Source organism: Gopherus evgoodei, chromosome 2 (assembly GCF_007399415.2).
Source record: "Gopherus evgoodei ecotype Sinaloan lineage chromosome 2, rGopEvg1_v1.p, whole genome shotgun sequence".
Classification (NCBI taxonomy): domain Eukaryota; kingdom Metazoa; phylum Chordata; order Testudines; family Testudinidae; genus Gopherus; species Gopherus evgoodei.
The window spans coordinates 105,474,948-105,489,377 of NC_044323.1; the positions used below are offsets into that span (position 1 = coordinate 105,474,948).

At 40.2% G+C, this 14,430-nt stretch overlaps 1 protein-coding gene across 1 annotated transcript in view; it reads left to right on the forward strand.

The window, feature by feature from the left end:
• The window catches only part of IKZF1 (IKAROS family zinc finger 1), a 100,012-nt gene that overhangs the window by 61,881 nt on the left and 23,701 nt on the right, over positions 1–14,430 (forward strand). Inside the window, 3 exon segments of the mRNA XM_030551466.1 lie at positions 4,322–4,381; positions 6,716–6,976; positions 14,253–14,420. Coding sequence (XP_030407326.1) covers positions 4,322–4,381; positions 6,716–6,976; positions 14,253–14,420 — 489 coding nt within the window.

A 14,430-nucleotide genomic window follows, 5' to 3' on the forward strand; every position in this document is an offset into this window, starting at 1 on the left:
ACAGCAGGATTTACTGTTTCACCAGAAGTCTGTTAAGTTCTCTGAGAAATATCCCGTTGATCTTGCCTGACTATATTTCAGCAAAGGCTTTTAATTGCTCAGTGATAACTCTTTTTGCCTCAGATTTCCACCTATTAAATGATACTGCATCCCATGAACACAGAGTCAAGATTTCTGAGTCGATTCCTTACAACAAGCAGCTGCACAGTAAGGATGCTTTGAAGTGAAGCACTGTGTATGCTGGGATTCTGCAGCTTCATGGCTTGTGGCTTAGGAGAGGGAAAAGGAGAAGAGAAGAAAACAAAAGAGGAGAGTGTGGGTGTTTCCTTTCCCTTCCTGTGACAAAGTCCTGAACATCCTGAACTCAACTGCCAAATCCTCTATCAGCCATTAAGAGCCTCCTGTTTCCCAAGCAACCCAAAACCCAGATGTCAAATCTTCATTCATGACAAAACCTCTCATTTCTCACTCCATGTTGCCCAGCTCCTCCCAGGTGATCATGGGGTGGTTAGGCACATGAATACCTTTGAGGATCTGGGCCCAAATCCTTTTCTCAAGGGGCCAAAAATAACCAAACCTCTCCACCAGCCTTCCCCATAACAGTATGAAAGGGTCTCTGTGTAGCAAAAGCCTTGATTTCCTCCTCCAAACCAACAAGAATCCTGAACAGCATTCTACACACACGCACACACACACATACACACACAGAAATACATATCTGACCTCTATCATCTGCAAATCCCTCTGTCTTCCTGTCAAGGTTTCTTTCCCCACTTTGAACTTTAGAGTACAAATGTGGGGACCTGCATGAACACGTCTAAGCTTAATTACTAGCTTAGATCTGGTATTGCTGCCACCAGCCAGAATTTAGTGTCTGGCACACTTTCTGTTCCCCCAAAACCTTCCCTGGGGAACACAGATCCAAACCCCTTCCTTTCCCCCCAAGACTTTCCCCTCCCTGGGTTGCCTTGAGAGGCTTCACACAGATCCATACTCCTTAGATCTTAAAACAAGGAGGAATTAACCATCCCCCCTCATTTCCCCCCACCAATCCCTGGTGAGTTCAGACCCAATCCCCTTGGATCTTAAAACAAGGAAAATCAATCAGATTCTTAAAAAGAAAGCTTTTAATTAAAGAAAGAAAAAAGTAAAAATTAGCTCTGTAAAATCAGGATGGAAAATGCTTTACAGGGTACTCAGACTCATATAGACCAGAGGGGACCCCCCCCCCCGCCAGTCTTAGATTCAAAGTTACAGCAAACAGAGGTAAAAATCCTTCCAGCAAAAAGAAACATTCACAAGTTTAGAAAACAAACATAAGACTAATCCGCCTTGCCTGGCTATTACTTACAGTTTTGACACATGAGAGACTGATTCAGAAAGATTTGGAGAGCCTGGATGTATGTCTGGTCCCTCTTAGTCCCAAGAGCGAACAACGAACAAAACAAAAAGTACAAACAAAGACTTTCCTCCACCAAGATTTGAAAGTATCTTGTCCCCCTATTAGTCCTCTGGTCAGGTGTCAGCCAGGTTTACTGAGCTTCTTAACACTTTACAGGTAAAAGAGACATTAACCCTTAACCATCTGTTTATGACACTTCCCTTAATACTTGCTATGCTGTAGTTACATATTGCTCATGCCAAAGTCCCTGGGCCTGGGCCTGGGCCTGTAACTTCTGCCACTAGCTTCTTGGATTTCTGCAGCACTTTAGTGCAGCAGACTGGAAATCTTGCAGCAGCATTGTTTCAATTTAAAAATTGAGGTTTTGTTGAAACACGTGAAAAGTAGTAGAATAATAATTACATAAGCCCTGCTCATAAATTTTGATATTAAACGCAATTTGCTCTCTCTCCTTATATCTGCAGTTTCCAGTTTGCTGCAGGTTGATATTACCTACCTGTATTGTGGAAATAGTCGGAGAGCTAGGAAGATGAAGGATTTGGTACATGGTTAGGAGACAAGCGCTTTGGACACAAGAGGAACCATGAGAGGAAGCTGGGGATTGTGGGAGACATACGTTAGATAGATGGTTCTCTTAATATCATCGTCTCTTAAAATGTGCAAGAGCCTCTTTTACCTTTCAGTTGCCTTTCCTGCAATTGTCTTTTGGCATTTATCACATCATTCTTGGGGAACTTGGTAGTTCAGTCACATTGGTGCAATATATGCATTCATCACAGTGAAAGTGGATTCTGATTTAACCTCCTATGTATCTGGAGCCTAATTCACCACCACATTAGTCCAGTGTTTTGCTGGTGTAGTTCAATGGCATTACATCAGCCTAAAAATGAAGTGTCACAGTGATGAATCAGGCCCAACCTGTATAGGAGCTTAAAAGGTCATCTCTAACCAAATTTAAGCATATTAATTAAAAGAATAATAGCTTGACTGGTTTAGAAGGGCTAGGTTTTCATAATAATAATAGATCATATAGTGTGCATGGGTTATTATCTGTACAATACTGGGCAATTCATATTTTGTCTGGAAAACACAAAGTCTCAAATATTTATTATTGCATCAATAAATCTGAAATACAAATCCTGCTCCCTGAGAGACTTGTCACATCATCCGAGCACTAGAAATACCTCCATAGAAGGGAAGGAGATCATACAAGTCTCATCTTCCAACAGAAACATAAAATGTTGATATTTAATCCAATCCAAGTATAAAGCTTCAGACAAAACTTTAAAAACTGATACCATGCCACTGATCACAATTTAAAAAATCTTCTTTAATACAGGTAAACCAATTTCCTTTTCCTCCTCCCATCATGTTAAACACTCTCCCATTTTTACTTGTTTTATTCCCCATTCCTGCTCTAACACATCCAGGATCCTGTTGAGTACGTTCATGCTCTATACCTCCATGGCTATTTTCAGTAATTAAAGTACTCTGAAAAGTTACTCTCTAAAAATGTGCTCCATTTACTTGTGCACAGATCTATTTTCCTAACAGCCAGACCTGTAAATTCCCTCTGAGATGTTAGAGACAAGCTGGGTTCTTTCCTTCTCTCACATCTTCCCCAGTAATAAAAGTTCTGCAAGTCAAATTAGGCCCTCAGGAACGCCGACCTGTGTAACTCTATTATAATAAATGGGGCTGCACCGGTGCAGCTGATTGGAATTAGGCCTTGTCTTTGTTGGAGTTTTTAGCCACCAATGTAGCTAAACCAAAGCAGGTGCACCACTGCAAAAGCCATAGTAGAAGCATTGCATTGGTTTATACTGTTATCGGTCCCGGTGCAGCTCACCTCAGGCTGCCACAATTAAGTACAATATGTCTGCACTAGGTATATGCATCAGTGCAGCTACACTACACTGTTTAGCTACGCTGGTGGTGAAAAACCCGTGTAGGCAAGGCCTCAATAAAAAAAATCATAATGATGATGTGCAAGAAGGAATAGAATCCAGCACCACCTCTTTCCACTGTGAGCTTGTCTACATGGTGTATAGTGGGCCCCAACAGTAGGGTAAATTCTAATGTGCACCAGCATGTCTGTGCATTAACTGGCCTTTTGAGCATTGAAAGGCCTGTGTGGGCCCTGCTGGGGCACACTAAAAGCTCCCTTGTGCATGTTAATATAGTTCCATTTCAAACAGTACTACATTAATTCACACTAGGGAACTTTTCATGCTCACCAGCAGGGTCTCCATGGGCCAGTTAGTGCACGACATGCAGTTGCACATTAGAACTTACACACCTCTAGTGCAGACTAATACACCACGTAGACAAACCCTTAGTTAACTCTACAGGGTTAACAGAAGTGAAAAAAGCAACAAAACCTCATTTTGTCACTAAAATAAATAGAGATGATTGAATAGAAACAAGGGACAATTCTCTTGAGTGTAAAAAACTGTTGGATCATGCCTCTATAATACAGTTCTCTTGAAGACAAAGGCAGAGACTTGCAGAGAGGCTCAGGCAATTACATGTCCATCTTGTCTCACCTTTCAATGACTTTCCCTTGAAAAATCTAATCAAAGCTCCTGTTGGCTTCAGTGGGAATTTTACCTGGACTAGACCTGCAGAAACTGGTGCTATCGAGGAAGGAAGAATTCAGAAAAGTCAGAGAACTTATGGAACTCTGTGGAAAAAGAGCATTTTTCAAAGGGAAATTACTGTGCATGTACATGAGGATTCTCCTTCTAGCTATCATTCTGCTGTCCTTCCTTTATATTGTGTTTTTTCTGTGCTATATCTGTGGTGATAGTTCTGCCTCTCTTTTGGGTAAGCAATGTCTTCTGTAGCAATAATATCATCTTTGACTTTTACTGCTAGCAGTATCACAACCCAGCATTCTGTTTGCCTTCTTTGTTGCAGCTACATATGAGGCTGAAGGCTTTAGAGATTTTCACGCAATAATTCCCAAATCTTTTTCCCGTAAGTATACAGTGTGCTCTCAATTCACTGAAGGGCATGTCCATCTAGCACTTTTATTTTTTCTGTCACTTCAGTGCTCACTAATTTACATTTGTCTGCATTTAATTACATGTACTGTGTAAGGACTTAAACAGTCTAATCCTTTTTTGTATCCCCACATTAAGTTTTTGTCTTAGTAGATACAAATGTTTTAAAGTCACATTTGGCTGGGTCTGCTAATACAGAAGAATTTGTAATTTTGATAAATAAGACTAACTGTGTTCAATAATTTATTTCTACAAGTAAGCGAAAAAGGCTGATGCAAGATTGGCTGAAAACAGTCATGTGACAAGACAGTACATTTCTATTAACCAACTGGGTCACATTTGCAAATGAGTGCTTCCTGATTGCCACTGAGTTTAGAGAAAATGACTGATCACTTCTGAGCCAGTCATGTAGTGTATAAACAAGTTGTGTTTTTTAAATTGCTAAGAGGTGAGTGGTATTTTTTTCTGGACCTCTGAATTTTTCTCCTCGTTAAGAGGAAAGCTGGAGAAGGAAATGTGTGCACTTGCCCAGGCTTAGGTTAGATATACAATAGAAATGCTTTATCTTAAAAACATATTAAAAATATCTAGATTGACCCTATGGACCTATAAAAGATGCACAACCCACCATTACTAAAAACTAAACTCCCTTGTCCTCAACTTTTATCCTGTAGCAATATATATATTGGGCCAAATTCTACCATCAATTACATCTGTGCAATCCCACTGGAATCGTTTTACTTCAGTGCAATTGTTGGGTGTAACAGAGATCAGCGTTTGGTGAACTTTTTTCATATTTAGAAGAGCATCAAGATTCTCTTATTGACCTTGGCTTAATATATGTCATTGTTGCGTCATCTTTTACGTCTCTTGTCAATATGAAATCATTATTATTACAATGGAAGAAAATCCTGGCTCTGGATTGGGTAAAAATAGGTATGTGCTCAGTCAGTCATTTACATTTTTTCATTGCTTTAATTTTGCTGATAAAAATAAAAGTTTTTGGAAAAAAAACTTAATTGTAACCATCGTTTTCAATTTAAGAAAGGGCTGTTTTTCAACAACAAATAAAATTCATTTGAAAAATTTTGACCAGCTGTAGTATCAAGGAAAAAGATGAAAAGGTTATTATTCCACATTCGACATAATACAACCCCCGTGCATGGGTAAAGAGTGAATAATGGAGTTATCAGAATTGACTACAGGCCTGCCCCATACTTGGTTAATTCTCAGAGGTTTCAGGTCTTTGCTGTGTTCACATAAGATAACAGTCACCTATGCAGCAGCTGCCAAAGGCAGTTATCATACACAAAAATTTTACCTGTAGTTTATTCATATAAACAAGAGAAAAAATATTTTATGTAATTCAAACAGTAATACTTTTTTTACCCTTATTACCTGAATAATTACACAGTTTCACATGCATTAAAGAAGGGATTTAAGATAAACAGGAAGAAGCAGATTTTCTGATGCAGTTCTTTTAAAGGTTTATAATGCCAACCCATTCTCCCTTCCACTCAGCCTGCATGGGAAATACAAAGACTATGTTTTGAGTATGGGACCACTCCATTCAGCCACCAGTTCCTGTATCCAGTCTAAACCATTCTCCCATGTTCTCCTGCTGACTTGGCTCCCTTCTCGCCACTTGTCCTTGGTTCTATAGACCTTCTTCTGTCACCCAGTAGCATTCAGTCATGCTGTCCCAAGCTCATGAGTCCTACTCCGTTTACTTCAATCACAGTTTCAGTCCCAGAGGCCTCACTTCTCACTCCTTGGTTTCTTCATCTGTGCCTGAGTCCTCTTCTTTTCCACTGCCATGCTGTCTCCTTCCATAGTGACAAATAATCAATCAGTATGTGGATTCAAGATAAGTGCAATCCTCAATCTCTTCCTGTTCGCAGAAGAAGAGGTGTCTTGGTAAGGCTATCGTTGGAGAGTGGCAAATGTATTTTTTAATGGCACCCATTGTCTTTGATGGGTACTTATTTTCACTATTTAGTGTCCAAACAATATGGATTCACAATTACTCTCCTTCCAGTTCATTTGGATTGATGATGCAGATATTACAGCTGCAGAACTCTGAAAGATGTAATCATCTTGTGTTTGGTTACTGGTATCCATTGCCCATTGTTCCATGTGTCACAGAACTCACCACGTTGCACATAAAAATGTCTCCATATCACTGGTTTCTGTGCCTCGGTATACTGTACATTCTGTTTCAAAGTTTTCTCATTTGATTTGATTGTTTCTTTGCCACTGTGTTTATTTTGTAACAAAACTGAGTGGCATCCTGTATTGTTTTTTTCAGCCAGTAATATTAAAATAGAGACTCAGAGTGATGAAGAGAATGGGCGTGCCTGTGAAATGAATGGGGAAGAATGTGCGGAGGATTTACGAATGCTTGATGCCTCTGGAGAGAAAATGAATGGCTCACACAATGGCCCAGGCAGCAAAGCTATGTCAGGAGTTGGAGGCATTCGACTTCCTAACGGAAAGCTAAAATGTGATATCTGTGGGATAATTTGCATCGGTCCCAATGTGCTCATGGTTCACAAAAGAAGCCACACTGGTAAGGCCTGGCATAGTTTTTCGTTTAGGGCCAAGAAATGGCCACATAAATAGGAAAAGACGTATTTTATGAGTGTTGGGAGCATGTTCCCTTTTGTATGTCAATGCAGCTTCCTTAAGCATTTGAAACTGTGTTACTGAGCCATTCCATTCTGAATTTGAAATGTAGCAAGTTTCCTCCTAAAGTCAATTGACCATCCCAGAAAGTCTGAAATTGAAAAGGAAGCCATGGTTTAAGGGTTCAGCTCTAACATATGCTGACTTTCATATAACTCGGTGGTTCTCAGCTATGGGTTCGAGGCCCGCAGGGTGGCCACAAACAGGTTTCAAGGGGTCTGCCAAGCAGGGCCAGCATTACACTTGCTGGGGCCCAGGGCAGAAACTCAAAACCCCATCTCATGGGGCTGCAGCCGAAGCCTGAGCTCCTTAGCTTTGCGAGGCCCCCTGTGGTGTAGCACCTCAGGCAGTTGCCCTGCTTGCTGCCCCCTAATGCTGGCCCTTGCTTTTGTATGCAGAAAAACAGTTGTGGCACAGATGGGCCATGGAGTTTTTATAGCATTTTGGGGGAGGAGCTCAGAAAGAAAAAAGTTGAGAACCCCTGGTATAACTGATATGAGACATACATAACAATTTCACTTATTCCATTACACCATCAACAATGGTAAATTATCTTACTTACAAACATCAGTTTCAAAGCATCCCTAAACTAACTTGACATGGTTCATTTTTTTTAAAAAAAAGTAGGCAAAATTACAAGAAAATTTTCTGAATTGTTTTGCACTGTTAAGTGAACACTGTTCTATTTCCAACACTGCAAGAAGATCATGCTATTAAAATGATCAGTGCCACAAATTAAGCAAATTACAAGTCTAAGAATCTCTTTTCATAATTTCTAATAAGATCTGAAAGCAACCAGAACTGATTTCATGGCATATGTTTTACAAAATAAAAGCCTATTATAATGATCATCCGCGAGAATTGACTCTGAAGGAGTTCCAGTAGGACTTCAGAGGGTCATGGAATGAAGTTGTTTTTTCACAAATGGTAGCTTCTCATTATCACAATGCTGTAGATCTTCTGCCTGGGTTCTCTTTTTCTAAAGAGCTTCCCAGAGCATAAGAACTAATGATCCTAACACTACACAGTAAATCTAAGGGCCTGATCCTGCCACTGACTGTGTCTGGGGACAGGTCACCTTGAATTCAGTGCAGCTTGGCACAGGCATGGGGATGGACTGTATGTAGTCAGCTGCAGGATCAGAGCCTAAACTTGTAGCCCAGTTTGTTGGCTATCAAAGGGAAGAATTCAGCCCTAGAGTTTCCAGTGGTTATCTTGATAAATTATGCTGCTTAAAAGAAGGGATGTGACAAATGTGCATAAATACTTGAAGAGGGGAAGCAGTTATTTCAGATAGGTAAGAATGATGTAACCAACAGTAGTAGCCTGTGTTTAGCTTGTGGTACTAGTGAAACTAATTAGCCAATGGAATTGTTTACCAAGAAAATTGTGGAAACAACTTCCCTAGAGTTATTCAGGAGCAGGCTGAATAAAATACTTATGGGTTTAATGTAGAGAACAATAGTACACTAACTGGGGAGCATGCATGAAATGACCCAGAAAAACCTTTCCAACTCTAGTGTTTATCATTTTAAATGCAACTATCCAAGCTACAGTAGGAAACTGTACTCTAGCGTAGCACTGAGTACTGATAAGAAATGATGGTGGTGATGTTTAGAAATGTTGTAACACTTACCTATTTCAAAACAGGGTGTGATTAAATTAGACATAATATAGCTTTCTCTACAGGAAAAGCAGATGTTTTGTATCTTTATAGGAAAAGCAATGAAAGTGTGGTACTGCAGTGTACTTCATAGTGGTACTAAAGGGTTTGGGGTTTTTTTTCTTTTATTGAATATTAAAGTGTAGTTATTTAGAAAATGATAAAATGTCCACAAGAGTTCTTTTGACAGACCCATTTGGCCCAACATATAATGGTATAAAGAAGGTAGTGTTGCATGAATTGAAACAGAATGTTGTGACTTACTGTGGAATTTGAAGACAGAAGAACATTCTATTGTTTTGCCAGATAGTTGTTTTTATGAACATATAATATGCAAATAGCTCTGTTTTTTGGTCAGCCTGAGGCTTCTGACTGTAGTATAAAGCTACTTGCATTATGAAGCTAATTCACCATTTACTAAAAGTACGATGCAATGAATAGGTGGTGAGGGAGGGGAGATACTCACTGAAGTTTCTGAAGAGCAGGGGTGTTAAGGGTGAAACTGATGGGAGTGTTAAATAATCCACATGGGAGGACGTCTGGCCAAGGTGAAGTTGTGGACATGGCTCTGCCTATCTCCACATACCAGACAGTGTCCAGCGAGCAGTGCTGGGTTGACTGTATGCCAGACCTTTCAAAATAGCATAGCAAAGACTGCCTCTGAGCACTCCTCACTCTCAACCCCCCTGGAAGCATATCTGCTTTTGCCCAGCACATACACACTGAGTCCAAGTCTCCTCTGCCTTGCAGCTGGTGGAGTCATTGACTTCTATGCAGAGAGAGAATAAAATGTTACTAAACTAAACTGGCAAACTTGCACTCACTTTTGCACAGGTATAAATGGATACACAACATGCAAGGCAATGCAGCTTTAGGCCCAAGAGCTCCAAGAACTCCAAGTGGAGTGTTGCTCCTCTGCACAGCACACTTACCATTCATACTATTCTTAATTTGACCCCCGGTTTGCAAGTAAAGTATGCAACTTGTAGACTGGTGCAGAAAATACCATGCATGCTTTAATGCACTCAGTAGAACCTATGTCTTTTTTTGATTTTTAATAAAACTAAAAGGTCTAAAGTTAGGTTCTTTAATGCTCTTGCTAGCCTGTCAGATAAAGGTGTGGCTTTGAACAGGGTCTGGTGCTGAACTTCTTTTGCAAGTAAATCTGCTGAAGTCCATTGGAGCACACCTTGTGCAGGGATTGGAGAAAGAGTTCAGGATCAGGCCCAGCCAGTCTAAATTAAAGGGATGTCATAGGGAAATAGTAGTAACCATTTTCCCTTTCAGGTCTGCTGTGAAAATTAAAGTGGAAATGGGATACACTATTAAAGACGTTTAACTGACTATGCTGAAGCCCATTTCAATATGTGCCTGATGAGGGAATAAGCCTTGCAAATGAATTACTTTGCTGTTAATTCATGTAAAACCTGCATATACAGTGAAGTGCTCCTAAATAAATATTTGATAAATGAATAAAACCCTGGCACACTAGAATGCCAAAATATAATGACTGCCTGACCTGATAAGACATAATTACATTTAATGAAAACACCTGCCAAGTGTAGATATGCAGAGTAGCACCTGATATTTTCTGCCCACTCCTGTCTGCAAAATCCCGACTACTACCAGTATTGTTACCAGCTTCTCCTTATTGTAGACAAGGGTTCCACTCATGACTACCTGGCCCACCATCTGTTAGCTGGTTGATGATATTCAGCCTGTTGTTCCTTTTACGTTAAAATTTTAGGAAAGCACTTTTAAAATGAAAAACTCATGCTTGCTGATTTTGAGACCCCTGAGCATGGGCTCATGCTTGGCTTGCTATTTTAGAATCCCTTAGCCAAAGTTACTGGTAGTCCTGTATTTGATCACTGTCTCCCTAGCTAGGTGTCAGAAGCACACAGCCATCACTATATCTGATGCCCCCTGCTACTGATCATTTAAAGGGTTCATACACATTCTCCAGTAAGAAGGTAGAGTGGCACAATGCATTAGGGCACTAGACTTTCACCTGTCAAGACCTGAGTCTAAAATCCTAGCTAAAGTCACAAATGGGGAGGGCTCTGGCCATCTCAACATAGTCCTTATTTTTCTAGCATTGAAAACAACATATATAGTTTGATCTTGAAAGCTGCTTGAGCATCCGCAATTCTCATTGAAGTCAAAAGGAACTGCAGGTGTTCCACACCTTTCAAGATCCTCCCCATAATAGCATGTGATTGGCAAAATGTCATGGTGAGGATTGTTGCAGGTCAGGATTGAAATGCTGTGAGGGACCTGTGTAAGGAAGAAAGCCCGGCACCTATCTACATGGTAGCTGGTTTATGCCAGTGGTTAGAGCAGTGGTTTTCAACCTGTGGTCCAAAGACCCCAGAGGGGCCACAGACTATGTCTAAGGGGTCTGCAAAATGGTTGTTACCATACAACAGGGGTTTTCAACCTGGGATCCATGGACCCTGGGGGGTGCACCGGCTGTCTAAGATTTCCAAAGGGGTCTGCACCTCCATTTGAAAATGTTTAGGGGTCTGCAAATGAAAAAAGATTGAAAACCACTGGGATAGAGGATTGCCCTGAGAGTGTGTATATGGGTGCACCTGCAATAAGAAACCTTTTATTAGGGATGAAAAACTTGCAGGTAAGGAGGAGAAGATAAACTTTTCTCAAGGGGGAATAGAACGAGGAGTACTTGTGGTACCTTAGAGACTAAAAAATTTATTTGGCCATAAGCTTTTTTAGCACACGGAAAAAGCTTGTGCCCAAATAAATTTGTTAGTCTCTAAGGTGCCACAAGTACTTCTGTTCTTTTTGCTGATACAGACTAACACAGCTACCAGTCTGAAACCTGTCAAGGGAGAATGCAACCAATGCTTAAGTGTGACGTAAATTGCACCTAGGCCTTGTTGGCCCTCTACATGAGCTGAATTTTACCCAGGAAGAATAGGGTTGTGCAGAGCAGGAAATCAGAGAAGAGTTAAACCATATTACTCAAGTAAAAAGATAAATTTTACTTTCCGAGAACTGGTGTCTCTCTCATTCTGTGGGAGATGCTCATAGCCAGTGATATCCCCAGATATATGCTAGACTGGCTTGCCCTTCTTGTTGAAGGTTGTTTGGTCTGTTAGGCCCCATATTGAGTACATGCTTTTGCCACCCTATGCCTGTAGAGTGGGCAACTTGGGTACTGGGAGAAAATACAGCTGAATTAGTAGTCTTTAGTGCAGATGTATTTTCAGTTATTGAAATATGGTGACTTGAGAATTGGTTGCCTAATATATGCTTCCAGTTTGAGTTATATAGTATTATAGAGTACACAGCATTTTCAGTTCAAATTCTCCAGCCGTCTGCCTTTCCTGCCCAATGCAAGGTTTCACCCTGTCATTATGAGAGCTGTAGGTTGGAGACACTTTTCATTCTTACTCTGCATGCCTCTCCTTGTATGCTTTTATCGTCCTTATTTTCTCCTCTTTTGCTTCTCTGAGTAAAACTAATTGAAATGAATGACAGAAAAGCTGCTTAGTAAGAATTAACTGTTTCCTCTGTGTTTGTGACTGTCAGTGAGAACTGGCTTCTCGGTCACTGTTTCACTCCACCCTAAAAAATATCTTACCTATTAACTGCTACAAAGATGTAGAGAACACAAACCAGAGGCAGACGGAAATAACCGCTCAGTTCTTTGCAACACCTAATGTAAATAGCTTCTTTTCAAGTGATCATATGGTTCAACCCTGGAGGGATAGCTCCTCAGACTTCAGTGGAGCCACACCATTTTACGCCAGCTAAGAATCTGGCCCTTAAAGTTTCTTGGGCCCAGATCCTCAGTGGTAGTTAGGCATTTAACTCCCATTGAAATCACCGTGCATTTAGATGCCTGAAGACTTTTAAGGATCTGGGTTGTGGTGAAGACAGGGACTCATTTCCTAAACTCGGAGATTCAGACCTACCAGAGGACAGTTGGTCAAATACTCCTTTTCACAAAATAGCCTCCCATTAGCCCATATTTGAATGTTAAGGGATGTGATCCCGATTATAGCGATCAGCCAAGCAAAGGATTCTCCATAGGTCAGATTGTGCTTCCGTTTTATCTGTTTGTTTCTGAGCTTTCTAACCATATTACTCAATAATGAGAATGGTTATAGCTTGTTTTTGTATGCTCACATGCACAAGCTAGTTGTTTCCAAATGTGCAAGATAACAAGAGATGTTCATATGGGCTGGGGGGAAAGGAAACATTTATTGGTTTAACTTTTTTTAATCTTGTGTTGTTCTTTTTGCATTGGACAAAACGTTAATTAAAAAAGATCAGTTCTGATTTATCCCTGAAACATTAGCTGACATAATTATTTTAGTTTTCACTTAGAACAAACAGATGTCAGAAAATTAGTTTCAAAGATTGGTTTAACGTCAGACTCAGGGACTATTTCTTACAGCAAACGGGAATGATGGAAGGAATTGGGGAGATGATACACAGGATTTCTTTCTTATGTAAGTTGTCCCATCTAATCCAACCATTTGGTGCAGCTCGAAACACAGATCACATTTACCAGAGATTTTTTTAAAAATCACATACCTCCAAAACAAAAGAGCATAACAACTTCAAAGAGCAATACCAAAAACCAAACCAGAACGACAACAAAAAACAACACCAAAGCCATATTTGCATCTTTGTATGGGCAATCTGACTTGCTCCCTTGATAAAGTGTACCAATTTAGACAAATGACTGTGCTTCCTAAAGAGTTGGGTGTTTTTTTCCCCCTGAAGTGGAGAAAAGCACATTAATATAACTCCTATGTTAATATCCTGCCTGAGGAGGGTCAGGACTTTTGTATGGAAGGTACAGGGTTTCCTTTACACTGTCTTAACTTCTCATTTTATTTTTTTCTCTCTCTTCTATCTCTTTCCTGATTTGACTGCTTAGGTACAGACAGGTAATGGAGAAGAAATTGAAAGGGAAAATACAGGGAAAATGTAAATGAAAAGAAGTTATTATAACTGTTATAATGAAGTGCCTTTCATTTAAATATAAGAATGTAACGCTGAAATGAACTTGTGATCCTGAAATGCATTTTTAATGAGTTTCCTTTTTATTTTGCTGCTTCAGTGGCATATTTTAAAGACCCTTTGAAAAAAGCCACATTAAAAAACCCCACCAAATGCCACAACATGCAAAATTGGATATTGGTTTATTCCAAAACTGCTGATCAGGAAGAGTGGCTCTTCAACACAAAATGTTGCAGTCACTTTATTTAAATGAGTTTGAATTTGCATTGTGATGTGCCATTCTGATTTAGAAAAAAAAAATTAGATTTTCAGATCAAATTGACCCAGCCAGTGAAGCGTTAAGAAACTGGCAGGTTTAGTCTGAAAGCCTCATGTTATATCAAACCTGCAGCCGGTGGAAGTCATAGAGCACCAGTGAGAAAACAACTTTCTCACTGAAATCTTTCTCTCGTTACTATGTAAGATTTTTGTTCTCACATATTTGTCCTTCTCCTCATAGGGGAACGCCCTTTCCACTGCACTCAGTGTGGAGCCTCCTTTACTCAGAAGGGCAACCTCCTCCGCCACATAAAGTTGCATTCAGGCGAAAAACCCTTCAAATGTCACTTGTGCAACTATGCCTGCCGACGCAGGGATGCCCTCACGGGCCACCTGAGGACTCATTCTGGTAAGTAACT